The sequence below is a fragment of the Nanorana parkeri genome, unplaced genomic scaffold (genome assembly GCF_000935625.1).
Source record: "Nanorana parkeri isolate BGI_ZX_2015 unplaced genomic scaffold, ASM93562v1 scaffold1736, whole genome shotgun sequence".
Taxonomy (NCBI): domain Eukaryota; kingdom Metazoa; phylum Chordata; class Amphibia; order Anura; family Dicroglossidae; genus Nanorana; species Nanorana parkeri.
This window is the reverse complement of record NW_017308004.1, coordinates 196,920-222,021: the sequence shown is the minus strand read 5'-3', so window position 1 is coordinate 222,021 and position 25,102 is coordinate 196,920. Positions and strand designations below refer to the sequence as shown.

Below are 25,102 nucleotides of genomic sequence, written 5' to 3'. Positions count from 1 at the left end.
CCGCGTACCTGACTTGCGGGAGCAGCTCCACGGTCTGCATCTGTGTCGCAGAGCAGCTCCTGTCAGCTCCGGCTCTGATAGTTCTGAGCTCCAGCCGAAAGGATGTATGTGAGGAGGATCGATCCCTGGTTAGCTGGGGGTGATGGGGGGGGTGTAACGTTGAGAAGTGTATTATTGTGTTTTAAGCTGCCCATACACCTTACAACCATCGCACAACCTTCATTGTGCGATGGTTGTAAGGTCTTTAAAATTTCGTACGATCTGCCCATCTTGGACAGGTAGATCGTACATGCGATCATCGCAAGCCCTCCCTGCTGAGGGGAGGGCTTCCGATGATTGCAGTGCTGAGCGGGCAGTGCGCGCTTGCGCACACCGGCCTGTGCGGCATTCGTCTTCTGACCACGCCACCAACATGCCAAAAAACGTACGATTTTCGGCAGGTTTTCCAGCGTGCTCGGAAGACGAAAGACGTGCGACCTTACAGTAGAAGCGGTCGCACATTGCCCATTATCGTACGATCGTGGGATCACCCACAACTATCGTACGATAATCGGCAGATGTATGGGCACCTTTAGTGTATGTGTATATTAGGCCCCATTCACACCTACAGTATGTTTCAGGTGTGATTAGAGATTCCTGTGTCAGGAACTTGCGTTTTCCTGCAGCAGGAATCCCGAATCTGCCGTTTACAAGCAGAAACTATCATAAGATAAGAATTATCATAACATTACTTAAGAGGGTGTGTTTAGGGGCAGAGTTAAGGCCAGGGCAGGGTAAGAGTTAGGCGGGGCAACTGGTGGCTAATAACTCTTAAGGCCTGGCTAGTAGCTCAGGACTTGAAATTTTGAGCCCTGTATATATCTATATATATGTATATGTATGTGTATACATACATATACACACACACACACACACACATCTGCTAGCATGTGTAATTCCGTTTTTAATGTGTTCTGTGCCTCTGCTGCTGAAAGAGCACTGTATCCTCAGTGACATCACCTAATGATCAGCTTTGTGAATTAGAGCTGAGGTCCAGCTGGAGACAACTCAAGTCTTCAGTACAGCTGGCCTTAATCCTTGCCTTCTGACCCAGAAAGGCATCTAGGATGTGTCATACAACACACAGGTAATACACATTACTGGTATTACAAGGGCTGGTTTGGTTGGACAAATGGACAAACTAATGTTTTATCTGCACCTAATGTAAGCCGTTGGAGCAATGCCAAGCTAGGAGTAACAATATGGCAGCTCTGGTATTTGGCAAATGTTATGGTGTAGTTAAGGCATCCTATGATCATGACCCTTGTGTACAACCTTGGTTCAGGCTACTCTGCAGCCATATAGCTACATATAGAATTGAAAACCATATATGTGAACTGTTTTTCCTATTGAAATATTTTAACAGTGTTTCTCATGCTCCTGCTGCACTATAAAGCCTGGAGCATGACACCCTCCAGTCTACTGCTCTTTAGTTTTCTGATGTTTGAAATACCTCATAGTGCCTGAAACACGTTAGGATGACAACACAGTGCAATGTTATAGTGCTTAAAATGTCTCATAGGGCTGTTTGCTAATTTCTCATGTAAAGGGGACTACAGGAAGTCAAATGAGATATTTCTTGAAGGTGATTATATTTGAACATTTCTTAAATATGGTTTTTAAATTAATACTGGTCGAAAATATGTGTTATATTTAACTTGAGTTTTATTTTGAGTAATATAGCCATTGGTTTTAACTAATGAACATACAACCTTTATTATTCTTAGTCAGCTGTAATACCTACAGAAACATATTAAAGACAGTCCAAAAGCTACCCAATATATAATGAAAAGAAGCTGTCAGGATGAAAGTTACAGCCAAGGCTCCATTAAATGCATTAGGCTGCCACTGACTCCCAGAAGCATTGCTAGTTGCAAACAGGAGTAAACATAAGCAGCATTACGTATGGTTAGGTATTTGCCCCCATGCCAGCAGCACTTTTGGCAGCCAGCCAGTGACAGTCTCCAACACTAGATGGAAGCCTCAGCTGTGACAGCAGCTTTTTCTGACAGGTTCTCTTTTAACCAGCTGCAACACTAAATATTAGCTGCGTCAGGGCTATTCTGAAACTAATTTCTGCTAAAAAGTAGAATTAATGTAACAGCAGAATGTACACATTCTCCTAAAACAAGACTGTATTGATCATGTTGGCAAATTAGGCACATACCTAAAGCATCAATATTGTGTGCACATCTATTTTGGATGTTTACCCCCATATAACTAAGCATCTAACAATACTAGAGGATGGGCTGGGGTTTAGAATGGATTGAGTCTGTGTGGTGCCCACTTGGATGTTGGTGTAAGCACCTATCCTCTGGAGGCTTTCAGCATATACACATTTAGAGCCATTGATGAACTTAATTCAGTCATTCACCTGAAGCAATTTTTTGCTGGTTGGCCCATATTCTGATTACTGTTTTTATATAAAGGTTTGTAGATTTTCCTTCTAACTGCTCTCAGTCTAAGTGGTCAGTGGTCCCACCGAAAGATTGCTGAGATCAGATGAAATAACCCATAGAAAGTTTAGGAATCTATCAGGTACAAAGCAATGGGCAGATAAGGCTGCCTCCATTTATATTACTAATGTACAAATTTGCACATTGGAAAGATTGTGTTCATTAAGTTTATCATATTCCTGTACAGTGGTACCTCAGTTCACAAACTTAATTGGTTCCACGATTCTGGTCGCGAACCGAATTGGTTGTGAACCGAATCACATTTTCCCATAGGGTTCAATGTAAATCAGATTAATCCGTTCTGACCCATACGAATGAGTTTGCGAACCGATTTTTGGTTGTGAACCGAATCACATTTTCCCATTGGGTTCAATGTAAATCAGGTTAATCCGTTCTGAACCATATGAAGAAAAAAAAAAATGTCACCGCAAGTTTCTTTTTACCACCGTTCTTGCTGTGCACATTCTTGTCACCTTCATTAATGCTCTGCACATTCTTGTCACCTTCATTAATGCTCTGCGCTTTCTTTTTCCCACCATGCTTGCTCTGCACTTTCTTGGGAGCCATGCTGGATTGAATACAGTAATACTGTACACTACTGTGCTACAAAGCACACAAAAAAGCTTCACAGTAAGTGTCCACAGCCCTGTCTGCGACCACAATCTCGAGTACAGGAAGACACGACCTTGTGTCAGAGCGGGGAAGATGGGCGTGGGCGTGTTCGTAACGCGAGGCAGAGTTCACGAACGGAGGCACAATTTTGATGAAAATCCTGGTGGTCGCGAAACGAATTGTTCCTGAACTGAGGCGTTCGTGAACCGAGATACCACTGTATATATCTAAAGTACTTCAGATTTCAGACTCCCTTTAAAGTAAACTGATCACATACCTAAGCAATTCAAAGTAATGATCCAATGTTCAGTATGGACTGGCCATTACTGTGACAGGTTTACATTAAATCATATTTTCACATACTGAGTATGGTTGACTTTGGACACAATGTTGCTGTTTGAAATCTTAGGCTCTACAAAGAAAGGACTGTTTCTTATTTAAAAGCATGTTTATTAGGTTTGCGTTTAGGAAGTCATGGGACATTTGTCTCCAGCCAATATACACAGCTCTACATTCTGGATAATTCATGTAATTTGGCAATTATTCTAGCTGTCAGTCACCATGGTAAACACATAGGTTTATGTCACTTTGATTAAGCATTCTACATCTTGAGACTCTTTAAAGTCTGCAAAATGTAAAACATCCAATTTAACCCTAATCTTCTCAGTGTCAAGGAGAAATTGTAGCCTCAAGAGCACTATGGATGAACAAAATAAGTTTTTAAGTGGGACATTGTATAAACATGTGGTCTGCATGTTGTATCATACATACCCAAAGAAAATTATTGGATCTGATGGATCAAATTATTTAAATCCCAAGGCAAGTTGGCATTAATCCATTATAAGGCCATCTCCAAATCTGCTTTATACTTTTGGCCTAATTCTCCTGTAAATTGTCTAGGAATTTATATAATTGGCTACATGTTATCATTGCAATAATTCTTATTTCCATTATGTTTTCTGGTGTTTTGGTTTTCCTTGAGTAAAAAATGTATAAGCAAAAATAATGTGATGTTGTTAGTGATGTAGTTAGAAGATTAACCTTATGAAAATGCATGTATCATATTGAAAAGACTTAGGCATCAAATGTGCAGAAGCATCTGGATTGCATTTAATGTATCCCTGTGATGCTTATTGTTTAAGTTGGAACCTAGGATCCACTTAGAGTCCTAAGTGTCAGCTATGACATTTTTTCCTAGACATTTTTTTTGCACAGTAGGTTTCTGGTTTTCAAGTCTATCTCTGGGGAAAAAATAGTGGGGCTACCCTTGTACTGCAAGGGTTAACTGCTCGTTAATGTCTAAGGAACCTGTGTAAAGGACTTTTACTTACCTAATCCCTGCTCCACTGGCAGTCGGCACTCTCCTCCTATCCCCTACGCTCCAGCTTGTAGACTGTCCCTCAGCGACCCCCCCATTATAATGCACCATGCATTAGACACCATGACGATGTGCCTCTGACTACCAGAGCAGATGTAGGAAAAGGCTGTGGTCGCTGGTCTTCAAGCCAGTGGGAACAGGGATCAATTCATTTAAACAGATCCCCTTGACATTAACAAGCAGTAAACTCTTTCTGTGTGGGGGTAGCCCCACTGGAAGAGGAGTTTTTCTTTTTGGAGTTAGTCTTTTAGTCATATAATTTTCTGCTCTTTTTAGTGTATGTAAAGTAAAAACTTCATTTTTTTTTAGTTTTGAATAGAGTAGAGAAGGGTTAAAAACCCTTTCAGGATATTTTTGCCATTTTGATCTTGTTGGGGGAAGAGACACGCAATCGGAAGTGAGAGGGAATCTCCCTACAATGAGGGGAATTACCCTCTCATACAGTTGTCTCCATTGGAAGGCTTACCCTCTGCCCCTTACCATTTGTTTCTTCTTATTGGAGGATTTCCCCTCTTTTCCTCTAAAATTTTGGAGTTCCCATTACTTTCTTTTTTGTTTTCTGTTTTGTTGAATATGGTGACCAGGAAAAATAGAGGAGAGGGTGACTCTACCCATTGAGGACACAAACAGAAATAAAAAGTGGCAAAGGGTCTAACACTCCTCCATTCTATCCAATACTAAAAAAAAAAGTTCCAACTAGAGATGCACCGATATATCGGCCGCCGAAACATATCGGCCGAAAATGGCACTTTTGGCTGAATGCCGAAAGTGCAATTTTCTGGCCGATACAGCGGTGCATCCATTCTTTCCTCCCCGCTGGGCGCTGCTCTGTGTCCCAGCAGGGGGGGAGAGAAACTGTGACAGCCGACCGAGCGCTGCAGGAGGAGAGCGCTGTAAGCGGCCGGCATCTCTCCTCCCACACCACTCAGCCTCCTATCACAGATCGGTAGAGCGATGTGTGGGCGGAGACAGCCAGCGCTGTCACTGCAGGCTGAGCTCCTCTTGCTCAACCTCCTGTGACAGCGTGTCAGGAAGGAAGCGAGTGTAAACACTCAGTGATCGCTGAGTGTTGGTACACAATGGAGGACATAGTATGGGGACTGTAGCCTCAATTATGAATGAATGGGAAGTGATCTACATCACCTCTTCATTCATAATTGTGGTTATAGTAAATACACTCTGTTCTCATGTTATAAATGAACAGCAACACTCAGAGGATTCCTGTTCATTTATAACAGGGGCTGCAGAAAAAGAGAGATTGAGGACTCTATGTCCTCAATCTCTTTTTCTATTTTAAAAGGGAAACATCAGGGGTCTGTTTAAACCCCTAATATTTCCCCGAAGCCCCTAAAAGTAAAGTAAAAAATAAAAATATTTAATAAAAAATCAATCACTAAATACAAATAAATATTTAAAAAATTAAAAGTTTAAAAAAAAAAATATTTGAAAAATTTGAAAAAGTTAAAATAAAAAACATTTTCGGTTTCGGCCTGACTTTTTTATTTCGGTTTCGTTTCAGTTTTGAAATTTCCATTTCAGTGCACCTCTAGTTCTAACTAACACAATTAACTAACACACACACTTTTGTATTTAGTTCCAGCCACCTTCAGATGTATCAAGCAGATCTTGCTCTAAGACCTCCTAAGGGTATACAGCATACCCAAACAAAATAAGGAGCTTTTTAAAATTATATTGGTGTAAAAAATACTTTTCTACTTCTGTTTTTTCATTTAAAAGATGCCTTACTGTGGTATAGTATTGTATCCTACATTTCTTAGGGAGACATTTACCACTTTTCATGACCTTTTGTACTATCAAAAAGCAATGCGTAATAAGGAGAAGTGACTATTTGTGATAAACGTAACATAAAAGGTTTCATTGAAAGAACCACTTTAAAATCAGTCTTTAAAAGACATACAGAGTTATTCACAAAATGGTGAAGAGAGGAAAAGTGGACAACCTAGGACAACATAGCTGAAATGGAAAGTGAGCTGAATTAGAGATCTTTACCAAATCAGCTATTTTGGCCTAGATTGTTCACTTCCCCTTCCTTCTCCAAACTCTTCACCCTTTAGTGGCTTTGAAGTGTCCTATAGGTGATGACGCTGCCTGCACTGACATGCACACTTTACAAAAGGCATGCATCTCCTACAAAGTAAGTGATAGGCGGTGGCTCCCAAAGAGGGGGTGGAGCATAGGTGCATCTGGTCTTTGCTGTCCTCTTGGGCTACCCCTTGTGTGTGTCAGACAGGGACGTCCGGTCAGGGGAGGCAGGTGAGGCAAATTCTCACCTAGTAATAAGGAATAAAACGCTGTCAGCTTTTTCTCCATTCAGACCGGCTTCTAACAGGTTACACAGCAGGGAAAACCTTCCCGCTGTGTAACCTGTCATGGACGAAGCGCTGCCTGTTAGTTACAGGCGGTGCTGCATCCGGCTTTTGAAAGCTATTTTAGGTTAGGTTATGTAAAGCACCATTGGTCCAAGCTCTCCAATCAAAAAAAAAGAAAAAAAAACCCAGAGGACATAGATCTCGATGCCTCACCAGTGAGGAGCAAGTGAGGGACAGGGAGGCCCCTTCCTGTCTCCTCCCTCCCTCCTCTCCACATAGCTTGGGATCAGGTTGGGGGGCGAGGCGCCGGCAGGCTGGGAGCGTTGATGGGGTGTTGGCGGGCTGGAGGCGGGGCATCGATGGGCTGGGGGAATGCCTCACCTAGCATGGACCTTACTGCAAGTCACTGATGTCAGAATAGGCAGCATCCTCATATGACTGATGGGACACGTAGTCCCCAGTACAGTAATTATGTGACATTTATTTACTTAGTTAGTGCGAGCTCCGCAACTGGAAGTGTGCGGGGAGAGACACACAGGAAAGTGGAGGATGAGCTTGTCATGTAAGTAAAATGTTAGTGTTTCTACTATTTTTAAAAAGGAAATCCTTTACTGTACTCTGTCTAATGTATCTGTTCAGCTGTATTGCTGCTGCAAACAAAGGCTTTAGTACTACAGTAAACTCCCAGTTATCTGGTACCTATGGTAGCCCCCGCCCCATTCATCTCCTGGCTAGATTCTGCTATTGGCTATTTTTTATTTTGTGAAAAATATACAAGGCTTGTTGTGAATGGACAGGTACGCGAATGGAACCCATCACTATCAAAGCTGCTAATGTCATCCCTGCAGGCCCGGAAGTTCAGCGCTGCCTGTATTATCCGGTGGGTGTAAATCAATGAGCTCTAATTTAAACAGGAAACTGTGAAACATTTAACATAAATCACAAGAGATATATCTGTAAAAAATAAGTCAAGGCAAATTGAGAATTCTGAATTGAGAAAGCTGGTTGGATGTCCAGTGAAACGTCTTCAAGAAAAATAGAGCAAGTCCAGTTGCCTTGACTTATTTTTTACAGATATACCATGACCTGGATGAATGAGAACCTTCACAGACATCACAAGAGATACCTTTTTCACCTTATTAATTTGTAAAAAAAACTGTGGCTGGAGTTCAGCTTCAATCTAACCTCTATGCCGGAACTCTTAGCCTCCCCAAAATGATTAAAGTATAGCTAAAACTAATACTTTTTTCAAAGTTTTAGATAATGTGGAGAAATGTTAGAACCCCTTTTATAGTTGTCTATGTTAGCAGTTGGAAGATCTATCCTCTTGTCATTGTCATAAATGATTTCTTCATTTTTCACTGCAACAGTTTTAGGGAAATCCTCCAATGGGAACACATTTTCCAGTGACAACTGTCTATGAGGTGATTTCTCCTCACTTTTATGACATTTTTTTTCTCACTTCCTGTTGTGTCTCCAGGGTACGGCATGATCACTGTGTAAAAAAGTAGATGGTTGCCCTACGACCTTATGGTTAAAAGAAATACTAAAACACTGGTATAAAAATATGCTTGCAGTGGGGCTCACCCCTCACTGCAAGGGGTTAAATGCTAATTTTTGTCTGGGGTACCATTTACTTGCCTTTTCCCTCACTCCTGTAGGCTTCCTCCTCTACATGTGACTGGACCCCTGAAGCTGCTTCTCTTAGCCGCTCTGTCATCACATACAATACAGGATCAGCAGTCCTTCATTGTAAGTGAGGATGCTGAGTGAAGAGAAAAGAGGAGAGCGTTGGCTGCTGGGTTAGTGTGGGATAAGGGAAGTATTGCCTCTTTTTAATGGTACCCTAGACAAAAATGAGCATTTACCCCTTTCAGTGCAGGGCGGTCCCCCCTACAAGGTTAACTTTTTCTATGAAGTTCAAATTTAAGGTTTGACTAGAAAGTGGATCCTGGACACTTCTAATCCATACCTATGCAACCCACTAGGCTCATAGGTGGACAGTCCTGGCTGCACCTATGGCAGATTTATTGCTGTTAATCTGTCTCCAGGCCTTTACCTCCAAAGTACCATGGAAACCCCAAATGTTCCAACCAGAGCTTAGAAGGTTGAGCTGTATCCCACCCTGTACAACCCCCCGTACTTCCCCATTGACCTATATAGGAGATGAGCAAATGCTCAACCTCAACCTAGAATTTGCATAATAATATGGAAATTAGTCACAACAGAGTGAGACCTTAATTGTGAACATGTAAGAGAAACAGTAAATTCACACTAATGCAGGGAACTTTTGGCACTGGAGCCTCTGGGAGGTATCAGAAGCTGGAAGTTACTTCAACCCATCAGTGCTTATCTGTAAGTAGTTTTGGATTTAGGCTGGTATTTAAAGCAAATCTATAAGTAACTTTAGAGGTCTGTATGAATCCATTCCTAACATGCTGCAATATATGGCAATTGTACTGCATATTTTACTCAAAAAGACTTATCATTAGAAAGTAGCCATTAAACTTCAGTCAAGTGACTGTGCCTAGGTTTGAGAGGAGCATTTTCAGATAATATTTTAATTAGTCTGCTGCAGATAGGAAAATAATTTCCTTAGTCCCCCCAGTGATCATGCACAGGGACTATTATGATACTGTATTTTTGTTACAGTCACAAGGCAACAGTTTGATCTGTGTGGTGCACCATGTTCATTAATTTATGAGCTAGTTGTAATATGTAAGGGGGCTGCCACATTACTCTGGAAGTAAACTATTGATGTGAGATGAAAGGGGGGGGTTTGCGTGTGTGGTTGTGGTGCAGGTCCGGGGGGTGGTGGGGAAGCTGGTGGTACAGGCAACCAACGACATCAGTAAGCTAGGCAGGACATTGGCCAGAGCATCACAGGTTGCTAAGAGCAACCTGCGCGCGCCGCCCCCCCACCCAATGAGATCATTATAGGGACGACCCTGGTGGTACATTAATATAAATACTTGGAGAGAGTAACAGCAGTAAAGTTGCCACATGAGCATTTAGGGCCATCCAAAAAGTAAATGCTGACCTTGGAAGATGCCTAAATAAAGAGGATGCCAGCCTTCTAGAGAGAAAGGACGATAAAGGCATTGTCAGAGTAAGGTTATGTCTGTAAGAAGTACACATTAGCTACTATTAGGGTCCTACCATAAAATACATTACATTGTGGACTGGGATGCCTTGAGATTTTGCATCTTGTACAGGGTTCCGTGACAGGGAATGCTGATTTAATCTACATGCATACACAATTACAGTTGCAAACACACAGTGTGCTACACATATGTGTCCTGCAAGCATAGAGGATGTGTCTATATGTTACTCAGGCACTGAAGAGAGGCTTTCAAAGAAACCTTTGCAACTGGTTTTGATTTCACGCAAAGGCTGGAGACGAGCCAGTGAGGCTCTTAAGGGAGTTTGTAATCACACTGTTATTGGCTTTTTTCAGAACTGTTTTTAATTTTACCAAGCCCTAGACAGTCAAGGCAAAAGCCTGGTAATGAAATATACTATATCAGATGGTGTTTCTCATATTTTTTTTAACAAAGTGACCAAAAAGTGATGTAGCAAGTTTTATCCAAACAATTAAATGGAACAAGTCATGTAAGTTAGTAAACGTAGAGCCTTTCCTTTGTTCCAACACAGAGCATGGATAATTTAAAGCCACACTGGCTCTAGGCTCAGGAAATGAGTCAGTCACATTCCCTGGAGTTGGCCCCCTGCAGGCTTCGTTAATGGAGTGCTACTTTATTAATTATGACAAACTAATGCTCCCCTGCACTCTAGCTTTTATTCTGTAAGCTTTTAATTTTTTTCTAGAGTTTTGTTATCTTGGTTGGATCACTAGTAAGTGATTATGATTGGAGCCTTAAAATTCTCCCAAAGTTTATCAGTATAAAAACTGTTTTTACAAGGCTAAGTCTATGTAATTTGCAAATCCCAACAGTGCAATATGCATATGCCACAAAAGATAGTAATTATCTCAAAGCAATTTTGCTATTGCCAGTATTCAGTGACCATCTTCTGCCATAAAGCTAAAGCATAAAGATTCAAATTGCGTTTAGCTTTCCACAAACCTGTAATGAATACTAATAATGGTAATAAATACCTGCAAATGCCATATAAAATTGTTGCTTCCTGTGGTGACATATTAGTAGCCAGGCTGTGCAGCATGTTGCCCTGGCTATAATTACTACAAAGCATTTGTAGGTTAATACCTATGGCATCAGGGTTATAGTGGATATGACCAGGGAACACAGTTAAAAGGAAAACTATGAGGTGAGTGATTTTCACTCAACCTCATAGTTCGAGCCGACATGTGGCAATGAAACTGTCACATATCGGCTCTATAGATCGGGAAGTTAGCGAACACATACCGTCCCTCACTCACTTTCCGATTATCTCCCTGTAGAGAGCGGTGACTGTCAGTCACCGCTCCCCACAGGGATTCCCCGCTCCGATCTTCCAGCGCTGAATGAGGGAACGGACAGGGGAGGGGGCGGGCACAGCTGGCTTTGCCTCTAGATAGGCAAAGCCCGCTGTCACTCCCGCAGCTGGGTGGATCTCAACAGCATTGTCGTGATCTGTCCCGGCTGTGGCGCTCTCAGTATATAGCAACCTGCAGCTCTCAGTATATTATTCAAAATTCACAACAAAGACACTAAAATTATTACTCTTCTCCTGTGATTTTCTCAGGCAGCTGGGACTTGGCATCCTGTCAGGTTTTGAATGTAAACAAAGAGCAGGTGCTGTTAGCTGTTATGAATGACTAAAACTAATTTCAGAGTCTCTGTTGTGACATTTGAGGGTGGATTACTCCACAGTGCCTGCAGTTATAAGGATCAGACAGGACTTAAAGCTATTTTTAGGTAAATTATTCAAAGCAGAACTCCAGGTAAAAAATGAATTCACCCTTTCAGCGGGGCTTTCCTTGTACTGCACGGGTTAAGTGCGCCTTTTGCCTATGGTCAAAAATAAAAAATTTATACTCACCTGATCCTCCAAGCGGGCTTTCTCCTAGACCAGTCCCCGGAGCCTCATCTTCATCCTCTGTAGCAGTCTATTGTACCTGAGTCATCACATTCTATACACAGTGTAAAGCGCATGAGGACGCTGAGGGACATATCATTGCTGCAGTGGAGGAGGAAAAAGGCAGGAAGGTGCGCTGTAACAGCCAGTTGGCTCGGAGGATCCAGTGATTGTAACTTTTTTTATCCTAGACAAAACTGAGCACTTAACCCATACAGTAGCCCCACTGCAAGAGTTAATAAACATTTTTACCTGGAGTTGTTAATTAACATTCATATTTTGGCAACAAAATAGCTGAAAGTGACTAGTTTACATGGGAGACTTTTGGTTTTGCCTTTGGTGATAAAAATTACACTTAATAATTGCTGAGAAAAATGTAGAGCCAGCAAAAAAAATTAAATTCTTGCTAATGCGCATTGCTTTCTAAGGTTGGTTGAATGTAAAAAAAAAAAAAAAAACAGGGGTGCACCGATAACGATACTAGTATCGATATCAGTGCCGATACCGAGTATTCGTACTCACCCAAGCGTACTCGTACAAGCTCGCCATTTGGGCGAGCTCGTACTCGCCCAAATGCTCCGATGCCAAACACAAGTACTTCCTGTATCAGGAAACCGGGCAGCGTGATTAGCCGGGAAGCAGCTCCATGCTCTCTCGTCACTTGTGCCGGGCAGCGTGCAATGAAGCACTGCCCGGGTCCCCATTGGTCGGGAAACTGGCCAATCAGGAAGCCGAGCGCCGTGTAATGATGCAGCGCCCGGGATTCTGATTGGCCGGGATGCCGGCTTCATACTCCCTCGTCATCTCATGACGAGGGAGCATGGAGCCGGCCTCCCGGCCAATCAGAAAGCAGGGCGCCGCGTCATTACACGGCGCCCGGCTTCCATAATTGGCCAGCAAGACGGTTGGAGAGGCCCCGGGGGTGACAGGCTGGACATGCCAAGGTGAGAGGGTAAAGGCTGGGAAGGCTTTCTTCTTAATCGGGAAGCCAGGTGGCGAGTCATTACACGCCACCTGGCTTCCTGAATGGGACTTCCGTTACTCGGTAATTGGTATCGGCGAGTACCGAAAAAAATTATCGGTACTCGGTACCAAAATACCGGTATCGGTGCATCCCTAAAAAAAACGTATAACATTAAACACTTGGGTGGATGTGTTGACTGTAGAGATTAATCTCACATATACTTATCTATATGATCCGCGCTACCTGCTATTATCTAAAAATAATTCAGCCGCTGTGCAAAAAATGGTAGTTCCTTTTTCAAAAAAGAGTTCGTCTCACATGTTTATATTTCGTTTGTGAAAATACAGTTACATTTCACCATTTTACATTTCCGCACATAAAATATGATTTGATATTGGGCTGATGCTTGTCTCTTGCACAAAGTAAAACAGAAGCTTTGGTTACAAATGTCTATGTCCACATTTCTAGCCACACTGTAAATGTATCATATATCATAATAATAAATCCTTACATAAAAAACAGTTGTATTTAGCTACAATTTTCCTAGATACAAGCAAGAATGAGAGAGAAAACAGCATTGATTTGCCAGGCATGTATTTGTTCTTGGCAGTTTGAGCAGATAGTCGAACAGTGGCCAGTTCCGAAGTAATAGTTATACTTCTGAGATTCTGAGAACGCAATACATGTACTAATATCATAGCATTTGTTTGTTCTCTTCTTTTTCCAGGTTGTGACACGGCAATACTGTTTCCAATGAGATCACCAAAAATTTACGCAAGCGTGCACCCAGCAGATATGTCCCTCCGGGCCTTTACGTTTTGTGTGTGGACTAAAGTGACAGAAGCTTTGGAAAAAACTATCGTCATATCCTATGGCACCAAACGCAACCCTTATGAAATCCAGTTGTATTTCAACCGAGATTCCCCTGTCCTGGTTGTGGGTGGCGATGAGAACAAGATAACTGCAAACAATACACTCGTACTAGGAGAGTGGTCACATGTGTGTGGTACATGGAAATCTGAAGATGGCGAAACAACATTATGGGTCAATGGAGAAAAGAGAATGGTCACTTATGAAGTGGCTCAGGGTCACCTCATCCCTGGCAGGGGCATATTACAGCTTGGTCAAGAGAAAAATGGCTGCTGTGTTGGAGGAGGTTTTGATGAATCATTATCATTTTCTGGAAAGATCACAGCCTTTAACCTGTGGGATGCTGTCCTCAGTGACAAAGCCATTTTAAACACCACAGGAGAATCTGGCTGTAAAATGCGGGGGAATGTTGTTGGATGGGGCACAACAGAAATTCAACCGCATGGGGGAGCTCAGTATATTGATTAGCACTGCTAGCTAAAAAAAACACATGCTAAGATATAAATTAAAGGTGAATTCCAATGAAAACTTTTATGTAAAGAGGAAGATAAGAGTAAGAACTGATAGTAATGAAAGTCCCATCTGGTAAAGTTCCTGTCTCTAACACACTGAGGATGATTCAATAGAAATGCAGTAAAGAAAATGAGAAGACAATTGTAGGTTTTGCCAATAGCAACCAATTGCATTTACCTTAAATGTATGAACAAAACAACAAGCATGTGAATCAGTTACTATAGGCAACAACTCCACATGTGTTCTCATTTGCCTTTCTCCAGTTTTAAGGTATTAGTCCCTTTTTTTTTTTTAGCATCTTCACACTACTGACCTACACTTAAAAAAAAGTCTAAAAGTAGCCCCAATCTGGACAATTATGAGCAGAGAGAGATCGTTTTAGACTAAGAGGTGGTTTTATGGTCATTAGTGTGTAGGAAACCACAAACTCCTAACGCCATCAGCTCAGCAATTAAACCGTCAGACTATAAGATGTGACTATATGAAATTTATATTTGTGTATAAAAGTCTCTGCTCTGCAATTAAATCTGCGGCCTCCCACAAGGTATGGGGCCCATATCATCTCAAGAGGGAGAATTTTCAGGCTGCCTGGTCTGCATATAGCCAGTTTATGTAAGATATTCAGACATATACAGTAGGATGCACTGCAAATGGCAGGCCATAGAAAAATCTAGGACTGGACATATGAACACTGGATTAAGGGACCACAATCATGGAGGAAAGTCAGATCAGCACCTTTTAAAGCTTTGCAACATCTTAATCATGCTACTATGCAACCAAATATCATACGCATCCCCAGTGACCCACTGTGGTTAAAAAACAGGTTAGTATAAATACACAGGTTGCAGGGACCTGCAATTTATTCAAACACTCACTGCTACTGACTATCACAAGTCAGTGCAATCCATATACTAAAACATATTAACCTGAGCTGGTTATAAAACTTCCATCATTCACATGGGTTAAGATTATTTGCATCTACTTAGCAACAAGATAAAGAATCCGATAGGTTCTTTACTCCTCCCTTCCCCTCCACGTAACACTTCAAGCTGGAGTTCTCCTTTAATAGCTCCCTAAATATGGAAACAAAAATGCTTGTCTCAATTAAAAAGAAAGTTCTAGGAACTGCAATGAAGTCATATCAAGGTGTTCTATCTAAACATCAATGCAAAACTCAAAAAGCCTTTCTATTTAAGTATGTTTACTCCTGTATAGGATATAATGGCAATCTAATTTATGGAAAATCTTCAACAAAATGCCATAGACAAGCATATCCTTTTTTTTTTTTCTACTGTACTGGTACAGAAATAATCCATTCAGGGGCAGCAGCAAGCTAATAAATCTGTCTGATCAGATTTGCCCTGCCCCAAATATTTTATTTAAATGTGAATTGCAAAAATGCAACAATGACTCCAGTAGACTTCATAAAACTAACTATAGCCACTTGTTTTAATCAATCATTATATTTGTAATTATGTCATACTGTACTATATTGTAAATTAAACTTGTAAGAACGCCATAAAATAAAAATTCTACTGTATTTTTGTACAATTGTACCATAGGATTTAAAGAATGCTAAAGCTTTTTCACACTGTTACAGTTCTGAATTCTGTGGAATGAAAATATAAAAAAACACAAATGTCACAATTCAGTTTACTTTTTTCTTTTTCCTGCAACAATAATATATTTTGCAACAATCATGATTTGATTTTACAGTATTATATTAAAAATACATTATTGGAATATTCTTACTGTGGGATAATAAACACTGTATTTCAGAAAATGATATTTTAAAACACAAAATGTAAACTATTTTTTATTGTTTTCACTTATGTAACAGCATCTTTTGATCTCTAGACGATGTTGTATTCTAAGCATTTTGTTGTTCCAAAAGCTTTTTCTATAAAATAAATTAAAATGATGTTCTTTGGCTGTATGTTGATTTGTTCAGCACATATCTGAAAGCATATTATGTTGTAGTACTATTTCAATAAGGTCTCTGAGTTTTCTCTACTGTATAAGAAAAAAATTGTATCACTATGAAGAGTATGACCTTCTCCAATGACAAACCAATGTTATAATCTAATCAATGTCCCTAGATTTATACATATAATAACATGTGGTTGAGGTTGCAGTTTATTTTTTACTGAACTTATTCCTGTGCCACATGTGTGTTGATTATCTTTCTCCAGGTCCCAGATTGTTTCTGTAATTTAAAAGGTCAGGTCCCGCAAAATATATAAGCAGGTCTATAAAGCAAGCAATGCTTCTGTTGCATGTGATTATTAGGCATTTAAAAGGTGACGTTTACCTTTTATACCATGTTTCATATTACACTCATATTCATGGTATAACTTGAAACATGGATATATTGTCACCAACCACACACACACACACACATCCCGGCCCTCTAATTACCTGAAACGTGGGTTCTTCTTCCTGTAGGCTTGGGCTGTTTTTTTTAATCTGGTGTGGCTGTGCATGGCTCTGCATCATCCATTAACAGGTCCTTTGGCAGGATCGGTGAATGGATAAAGGCCACTGAACTTGTAGTCCATTGACAGTTCCTCCTTCTCCTTGGTACTAAATGTCCACACCCTTGGTACATGCAGGGGCTGGAACAGTCTGCAGGAGCCAGAGCATTGCACCTGTGAGCCACTGATTGTGGTTGCAATGCTTTAATGACTCAAATGCACACAAAAATGAATGCAAGTTTTTTTTCTTTTATGAAAATGTGTGCATTAGTTTTAAGGTGGAATTTAGCTTTAAAGTACTACTATAGGCTTGGCGTTGTTTCCCTAAATGCATTCTGTGCAGGCAAAAAAATGCCCAGTACCTTTCTATAACCCCGTCCCCCCCACACTTACCCATGGTCACTTGTCTCCTTCGCCAGGGCTAGGAAGAAACTCAGCTTTCCCCCGAACTTCCTGGTCCTTTGGGAGGGTACTGAGAGCAGAGGAGCAATAGACTTCTTCTGCTGTCTAACTCTGACTGTGAGAGGAGGGGCATGGCTTACCACACGCTGTAGGTCTATGGATGCACACAGCTTGGTGCGGGAACAGCCATAAATGCACACGAACATGTGTCTCCTCAGCAGCCAGCTAGCTGATAGACACACCCGCACACAGGGTGGGGCTGGGGAGGTAGCAGGTTTGGGGACAACTAGAGAATGAGGGAAGGAAAAAGTTAAAAGAAAAAAAATAGTGAATTCAGGTAAGTCTGATAATAATCCTCCTTATAATAATAAAAAAGAAATAAAGGTTTAATATTACTTTAATTCTCTTTTAAATGGGCCCCTTATCCACAGCAGTATATACTGTACTAACCTTCACTTCGCTACCCAGACACTCCTGTGATACCTCCTGATATGGAGGAGCATGTGACTCAATTCATGTAACAGTGCTGGGCCAATCAGCGCTTTCACACAGGAGATCCATGCCGTGTGTGAGCTACGACTTATTTTGATTATTTACACAGGACTTTCTTTTACTGCTGCAGGGTGAATGGAGTGGCAGGGGAGTAAAAGGAAGGTGACTGGATCAAATGGTATGAGAACAGGCAGATACAGTATCTTCCAGTTTGTCATTTTTGGGGCGATTAGTGCCCTTCTATGGCCAGCTTAAGTTACCCAGATAAACAATATCAATGATTCAAGTCCTTTTAATCTTTGGAAACCTTGGATAAAAGCTTAGCAACAGTAGCCTGGGCCCAAAGCTACAATAAACACATGAATAGTATTCATTTTAGACCAACGTTCAAGAGGAAAAATATTAAGTAGGACTACATCTCACATGTATAAAACAAAATCTGCCATTACTAGAACATATAACATAAATATATTACATTTTATAGGGTGGGTGAAACTATGTCCTCATAAGAATCATAAAGGTCATGGGGCAGAACATTCATTGTGATCGGGAGAAACATTACTGTAATCAAGACTTGTGTATATATAACAGTATATTAGAAAAAGAAAGTAAATACTGTATTCTCTATCCTATCACGGTAATTGTTTCTCTGAATATAAAGTAGCACACTGGAATCAAGCTGTTATGTCTGTTAGGTCCTACAGGATAGTAGCAATAAAGCAGAACCATTACCTTGCTAGTTAGTTATACCTGTTTTAATTGCAAAATGTCTAGAAAAAATGTGCAAGTGTCCTCCCAATGACTGCATGTGCAGATATAGCTGCAGGATCCTGGAAGCCCTGTGACCTCTGCTTTGATTTGTTCATAGCTGCCTAGATTAGATCATGGACTTTCCTCCATTTCCCGCTGTGCACATCAGAACCCTCAGCTCTCTGCGATAGGGGAAGTGCGTAGTGCTGCATAGATCAGTGTAGAGCCTCCCAGTCCACCTTGCATCTTCCCTTTTGTTTTGTCACTTTCTTCTGCTCTCAGTTCTTCTCACTACTTGAAGAAAAAAGAGGCTTGGAAGGACTAGGCAAGATGGTAGTTAGCAGTTTAAGCAATATAGGGTAAAATGCACAGCCAAATTAAGTGCTTAGTGTTTGGGAGGTAGAACCAATACTTTTCATACTTAAATGGATTTTGTTTTCAACATAATATAGTTCTGCTTTGAAGCTTAACTCTGAAAAAAGTAAATTTTGTCGAAATTCAAGAGCTGTATGTATTCTTACTTGAATCTCAGCGTACTTTGCATATTTCTTCCAGATCAATGAAATTGTGCCTCTGTGCCAGAGCTTCCTGTATAAAGACTGGTTGCTGCTGCTCTCTCTCATTGTGCAGGGTGACTGGTCTTGTCACTGCCCCTCCTGAATTTTTCTGCAGGCAGCCTGTAGTGGGTGGGGGTCTGCTGGGCCCCTCCCACAGCCCCCCTCTCTGCACAGGTTATGTGCATCACAGTGATGCCTGTACTGTTATTCTTATACAGAGATAACTGAGGAATATATTTAAATGAATATGTTTGAGCCCTGAGTTCAGATTTACAAAGGTCACAGAATGTAAAACCGTATCTGCTGCCTAGAACCACTGGATAGTGATTGTAGTTTAGCAAATGAACCTTCATAAATCATATACATGAAATTGAAATGCTTTGCAAGCATATCATCACCCTGACACTCTACCAGAATTCTACCCATGTATATGATATTTTAATTATCTGTACGATAAAATATAATTTTTATTTGTGGTTCACACGACATTCCAGGAGCTTTATTTAAAATGCTGCGTAGGAGCAGAGTAATGATGCAGTTACACCACAGGGTGCTCAGGGGACTACATGTCTCTTCTAGCTTTCTTTGTGCAGCGGCAGGATAGGGAAGGGCTTGGGCATGGGCTTCTTTCATACAAAGACGATGCTGATGCTGTACTGACACCCCTTTAGAGCTAAAAAGTACAAGGTGTGTGTCTTTGACAGCCAGGACACTGGGCAGAACAAAAAGAGTGGCGGCAACAAGGGTTGTAACCCGCCCTCTCCTTTCTTTCAAGCTCACAATCTTAAGTGTGGCCATGCTTTCCAAATGGGCGCACACCTGCTTTTGGACCTGAGCATGCACGCTGTCACATGGGTCTGTTTCTATGGCAATGTGACACCACAATTAGTGGGAAATTGTGACGGTGGCACAGTAAGATTGGAGACGCTGCAGGGCAAGTTACGCTCCCCGCACTGAATCAGTAATTGCTACGAAGCAAGAGACAGCAGTGTGGATGGGAGGCGGGAATGGAGGACGGAGGAGGGAACTGCGGGAATGGAGCCGATGCGCATGTACAGGTATCCATGAACGTGCAGCAGCTCCTTTCCCACAGCTCCATCCTTGCAGCTCTGTCCCCACCTTTGTCCACACCTCCATGATCCCTTCTGTCCTCTGTCCCCACCTCTCCTCCACACTCTTACAAGCAGTTGTCAGTCAATGATAGGGAAGAATCCTGATAATATTGTCGGGATCACTTCACAGCACGGGGATTGCCCCACCCAAACACTATGTTACAGCGAATACTGAGCTTACGGTGGAAATTTGATTAGGAGGAGTACATTGCAAAATGTACTCCTGTATTATTATGATTCTAAATATGCCATTAACAGTGTGCCCCATAGTTCTCCTTTAAGCTGGAGTTGGGCAATAAATGGATTTGGGAACGTAAGACAAAAATTAAAAGGTTTTACATTCATTGTTATTTTTATTTGCCATTAAAAACACCATCCTACATTTAGCTGTGCTACAATGATTTACAAATGCACCTGAAGCCTAATTCAAGCCAAAGCGTTTCTCAGTTTTGGATAAAGTGGGGAAGAGTTAGAACGTCAGCTGCTAGCTTTTAAAAACTGTCTGTGCCCCAGTCAAGGACATATCCCCTCACTTCCCATTCTGGCTCACACTGTCATCTGGACAGGAAAGGTAGGGAAAATCCCCCCAAAAGAGATAAAATAGTATAATCTTGGCAGAGGTTCGAAGCTTGCCCCACTCTATTAAACACGAAACAAAAAATTGTCTGGAGTTGAGCTTTAAAGTAGCAGTTATCGCTGTGAGTTGAGTGTCTTCTTGCCATAATGCACAAGTATGCACAGTGTACTTGCACATTATGGCACATTTACCTTACAAGTGTGCCCTTCTCCAATGATGTGCAATGCATCTTCAGTCCCTTGCTCTGTCCTGCCACTTCTGGGTTCCTAGACATCCTCTTCGGCCATTGGGTGGTCACTGATGATCTAACTCTTGTGCATGCGCACAGAAGTTAAATCCTCCCTGGCATGAGGCCATTCATGGCACCTCAGAGATGCCTCAGAGATGACCCAAGTGTGTACACTGCATAGCACATGGGCCATACCGTGTACACACACAAAAAATGCTAGGGGAAATAGGAAGAAGTATTTTACAGCAGAGACTTTGCATGACCCTTCTACCAAAAATCCCTACCTCCCAGCAATGTTTTATTTTTTTAATTTTACTCCCACTTTAACACATAACTGGTTTAAGGCATCATGCACACTACATTGAAAAAACATGAGTTCAGGTGCGTTTTGAGCTTATCTTTAAACATACTTGGACATGTAATGCTTTTCTACGACTGAATGCACACAGAGACGTCCTGCAGCATCTAGGTGCATTCAGTCTAGCTCAGTTTACCAGAACTAGAAATTTCTGTGTCCTGGGTCTGTTTGCCCGGTTGTTTATATTTAACTTCTCTTGTGCTTCAATGCAGCCAGCTGGTGTGCATGAGGCCTTATATAGTTGAGCTAATCCAGAAATCTCTGACTTTTTAATGCAAGCCATAGAACTTTTGTAGAGACACATTTTCAAAAAGACATAAAACTAACAGCGTAAATATATTTTGCCACATCCCTAACTATTCTGACAGCTGTGTCATTAGAAAAATCAGTGTAACTTGAAAGATACAAAATATAAATATATAAAAATATACATAGAATAGGTGAATCTTCTCAAAAAAGGTGTATACATAATTCACAAAGTCCCAGTATACATCTCAAGATCATGGAGACAATAATCCACGTAGGATACAGGCTCTCACAAGATTTCTCCTAAAGTCACTTTTGAGAACATCTTTCACATAAGTTAGTATACAAAAATTGTCCACATCTTGGACTACAGATGTCATGTTGCCAGAAACAGCACCGCAGAAAACATTCTGTGGTCTACTATAGTCAACAACAGAATGGAATTAATATCCAAACAAACCAATGGGAAAAATGTTTTTATTGCTATTTTCTTTTTTAGGGGAACTCCGGGGTACAAGAAACCATGACATTCACAAAATTAACATTAAATCCTTAATATTTATCCAATTTCAGGTTTTAATATTAATTTTATTTTTATTTATATATGTATATTCATTTATTATTATTATTTATAATGTATTTATTTAGTTTTGAACTCATTTTTTAACTAACATGATGTTACGGGATCACTGTGGTACTTTTTACCACTTCCAAGCTGCTATCATTATGGATATATCTTGTTCAGTTCACGGTCCCAGCGAATTAATAGAGACATTTTTCTATTTCAATGATGATGCACTGTGAGGACCTCGGCCAGGTGGCTTTTAATGGCCAATAATTGGGACTTTGTTATGTGCCAGTCCCTTCACTAAAAAAAGGAGGTGGGGGCATGGATGAGCTATAGAATCATAGTGTCTCTTCATTTTTGTATTAAAACTCCTATCTGTACTTATCTTTGTCTCTAGTAACTTCGGGCCTAAGATTCATATTTAAAAATTGTCCTGCTGCTGGCCTATTTTCCACCACTGTATCCTCAGTGGTCTCTTCTTTGTGCCATTAAAGACCCTATCTGTGCTCTATGTCTATCGTAACCTTTGACCTTAAATTGTAATTCAAAAATGGCCATCTGCTGGCCTATTTTCCACTGGTGTATAATCTGCCATCAGCTGCTTTGCCACCCCCTTTCCAGGTACCATGCTAATTTTGAAAGGCAAGACGTAGCCTGGGCTGGTACAAGAAGGCACGTAGCCTGGGCTGGTACAAGAAGCACGCTCACTGTGACATTTTTAAACATCATTTTTAAAGTAATACATTTTATTGTTCCATAATAAGGCCACGTGCAGCTTTAAGACATTCCCAAGCATGTTATTTAACAGATTTATGTATTTTAAATGTTGCCCTTAAGCCACATGAAAGGACTCTCTACCCGCTAGATGGTATTTCTTACAAATTGCATTGGTACATGTCCCCAATGGCAGTGCCCACCTTCCATTGCCCTTTTTCAACAATACCTTGTCTATTAGCTTCCATTGTTCCATTGACTTCTATGGGGTTCAGTGCTAAGTTTAGGGTTTGTGGGCTTCACACTGGATTTGAGATGCTCCCGTGAACCAAACCAGTACTCATTCGATTATCCTTACTGATGATTCCTCTTTTTCCCTGCCATATGATTACTGCCAAACAACATACATTTTTTATTGCAACTAGCTGTAACTTACCTGGCCACGGTCTGGTACCAGGCTCCAATCCTGCCTACTCCTGCGGTGTCACGCTGCTCCTCCTCCCTTAACCCAGCTGTCTGAATAAAGCCGCAGCTTTTGAAATGCTCGGTGTCTAGGCAATGTAATGGACGCGCATTTTCCTGCACACAGCCTACCTCTCTTCACCTGTTCCATCCAGTCTGCAGTTCATCTGAGCACACCTTCTCATTCTCTGACTGCAAGTGCACAGTAACCCCTCAGCCACCAGGACTGCATGATCAGAGTTTGATACTCAGCTTACTGAACCTGCCAGCACAGGGAACCACCATTACTCTTCTTCTCAGATTGCAACACAACCCAGCAATCCTCATCTTCCTGGACCCACTTCAGCTGATTCCTCCTCTCCCATCTATGGAACATGTCCACCCTCTCCAGAGCAGCTAACCGCAAGTACTCCTTCAGCTATTAAGTTGCTTATTGCTATTAATCCACTATATGCTGTTACATCTCTGGTGAGGGGTTACTAATCGCCCTGTTTCCAGGGTTATACTGTATGCTATAAACCAATAACTATCTCTCCTGTATGAAGCAATACAGACTTTTACTCGCTGAGTCTGGGTGCTAACCCTCTCATGTAAGGGGTATTATTCAATACCATTTGCTATAAACTAAAAGAACTGTTGCTTGATAATTCCACAACCCTGTATAAAGTAATACAGATTGTTTATACTTACCCAGGACTTGCATAATCTAATTACATACCCACATGTGTTTACATAGTGTACTTCTGAGATCTTCCTAATTAGCTGACTGCATATAGTTCAATGAAGCTAAGAGACGCACAGGAAGTAGTGCCTATCCGCAGCTGTGGTTCATACCAGGTAAAGACTAAGTACCCTGCTACATGCGTTACACTAGCAAAGAAACATACTTGACTTTATTTTGCTTTTTATTCCCCTTCAGAGCACAGATACATAGTTACCTTGGTATAGTTACCAATTGTCCTAAATCCTGCAGGATCCATGACACTGTTACAGCACCAGTACTGAAAGTATACCAACACTGTTGGCTCTTATGTCTTCTAACCACAAAACCATCCTGAATTTCACATCTTTCTTTGGGGATCACTGAACATTCCTCCCAGATAGTGTCCTTACAGGGAACTAAACACATGACCTCAAAGATGCACAGCGAGCCTGCTAACCATAGGTTTATAATTTGACATCTTAAAAGGGAACCCATAAAAATTGCACCTACCAGCATTTTATTTTACAGGGTCTCTGATTTCATAAAATATATCATTTTGGGGGTTTTAAGTCATCACCAGGCCTAAGATATGCATTTTATGCAAAAAAGGCTCTGGCAGCGAAAGTGTTAGCTAAGACAGTTTTCCTATTCCTGCAATTATGAAAATCAGTCTATGAAGCAGAACATATATGCTGCATTTAAACGCGTTGCCCTGTTTGTACATCAAACACAGATTAAACCTAGTCTGTAATTTACATAAAATAAATATGCAGCACATGAAATGCATGTAATTATAATACCTTGATTGACAATTAATTATTGTAGCATAATAATGCTTTTTAATAAAACTTTGTATATTCACTGCAGTCAAAACAAACCCTTATGCAATGACCTTTAGTACCTTGCAGGATGCTCCTTAGAATTGCCTCTACGTGATCTACCAGCAGATCTGCTTTTGCAATGGCTACCAGACAAATGTAATTTGACATGTTTCTGCACAGCTCTTTGTTTCCCTGCTGAAGAAATCTTACTGCAAGCGGTACTGCCAGGGACATGATTGTAGGCTTGTTATAATTCTGTCAATATAAATTGCAAAATATGTTAAGTACCATACGTAAACGCAGTTCTTGAAATTTCAAAACATCAATTGTTAGCCATCTTGATAACATTTACATACCTTGACAGCTATTTCCCATTATATGTAATAAATAAAGAGATGCTCAGTCTACAATTAGAAAAATACACCAGCCTGGGTGTGC

The 25,102-nt window shown here is 41.0% G+C and overlaps 2 protein-coding genes across 2 annotated transcripts in view; one reads left to right on the top strand and one right to left on the bottom strand.

Annotated features, from left to right (window-relative positions):
* Window positions 1–14,449, top strand: part of PTX3 (pentraxin 3) — a 17,337-nt gene extending 2,888 nt beyond the window's left edge. The window contains exon 3 of the mRNA XM_018571340.1: window positions 13,517–14,449. Coding sequence (XP_018426842.1) covers window positions 13,517–14,154 — 638 coding nt within the window. The 3' untranslated portion in view covers window positions 14,155–14,449. The remainder of the gene's footprint in view (window positions 1–13,516) is intronic.
* Window positions 1–25,102, bottom strand: part of LOC108799478 (ventricular zone-expressed PH domain-containing protein homolog 1-like) — a 116,481-nt gene that overhangs the window by 81,435 nt on the left and 9,944 nt on the right. Inside the window, exon 3 of the mRNA XM_018571341.1 lies at window positions 24,745–24,919. Within this exon, the coding sequence (XP_018426843.1) occupies window positions 24,745–24,919 (175 nt within the window). The remainder of the gene's footprint in view (window positions 1–24,744; window positions 24,920–25,102) is intronic.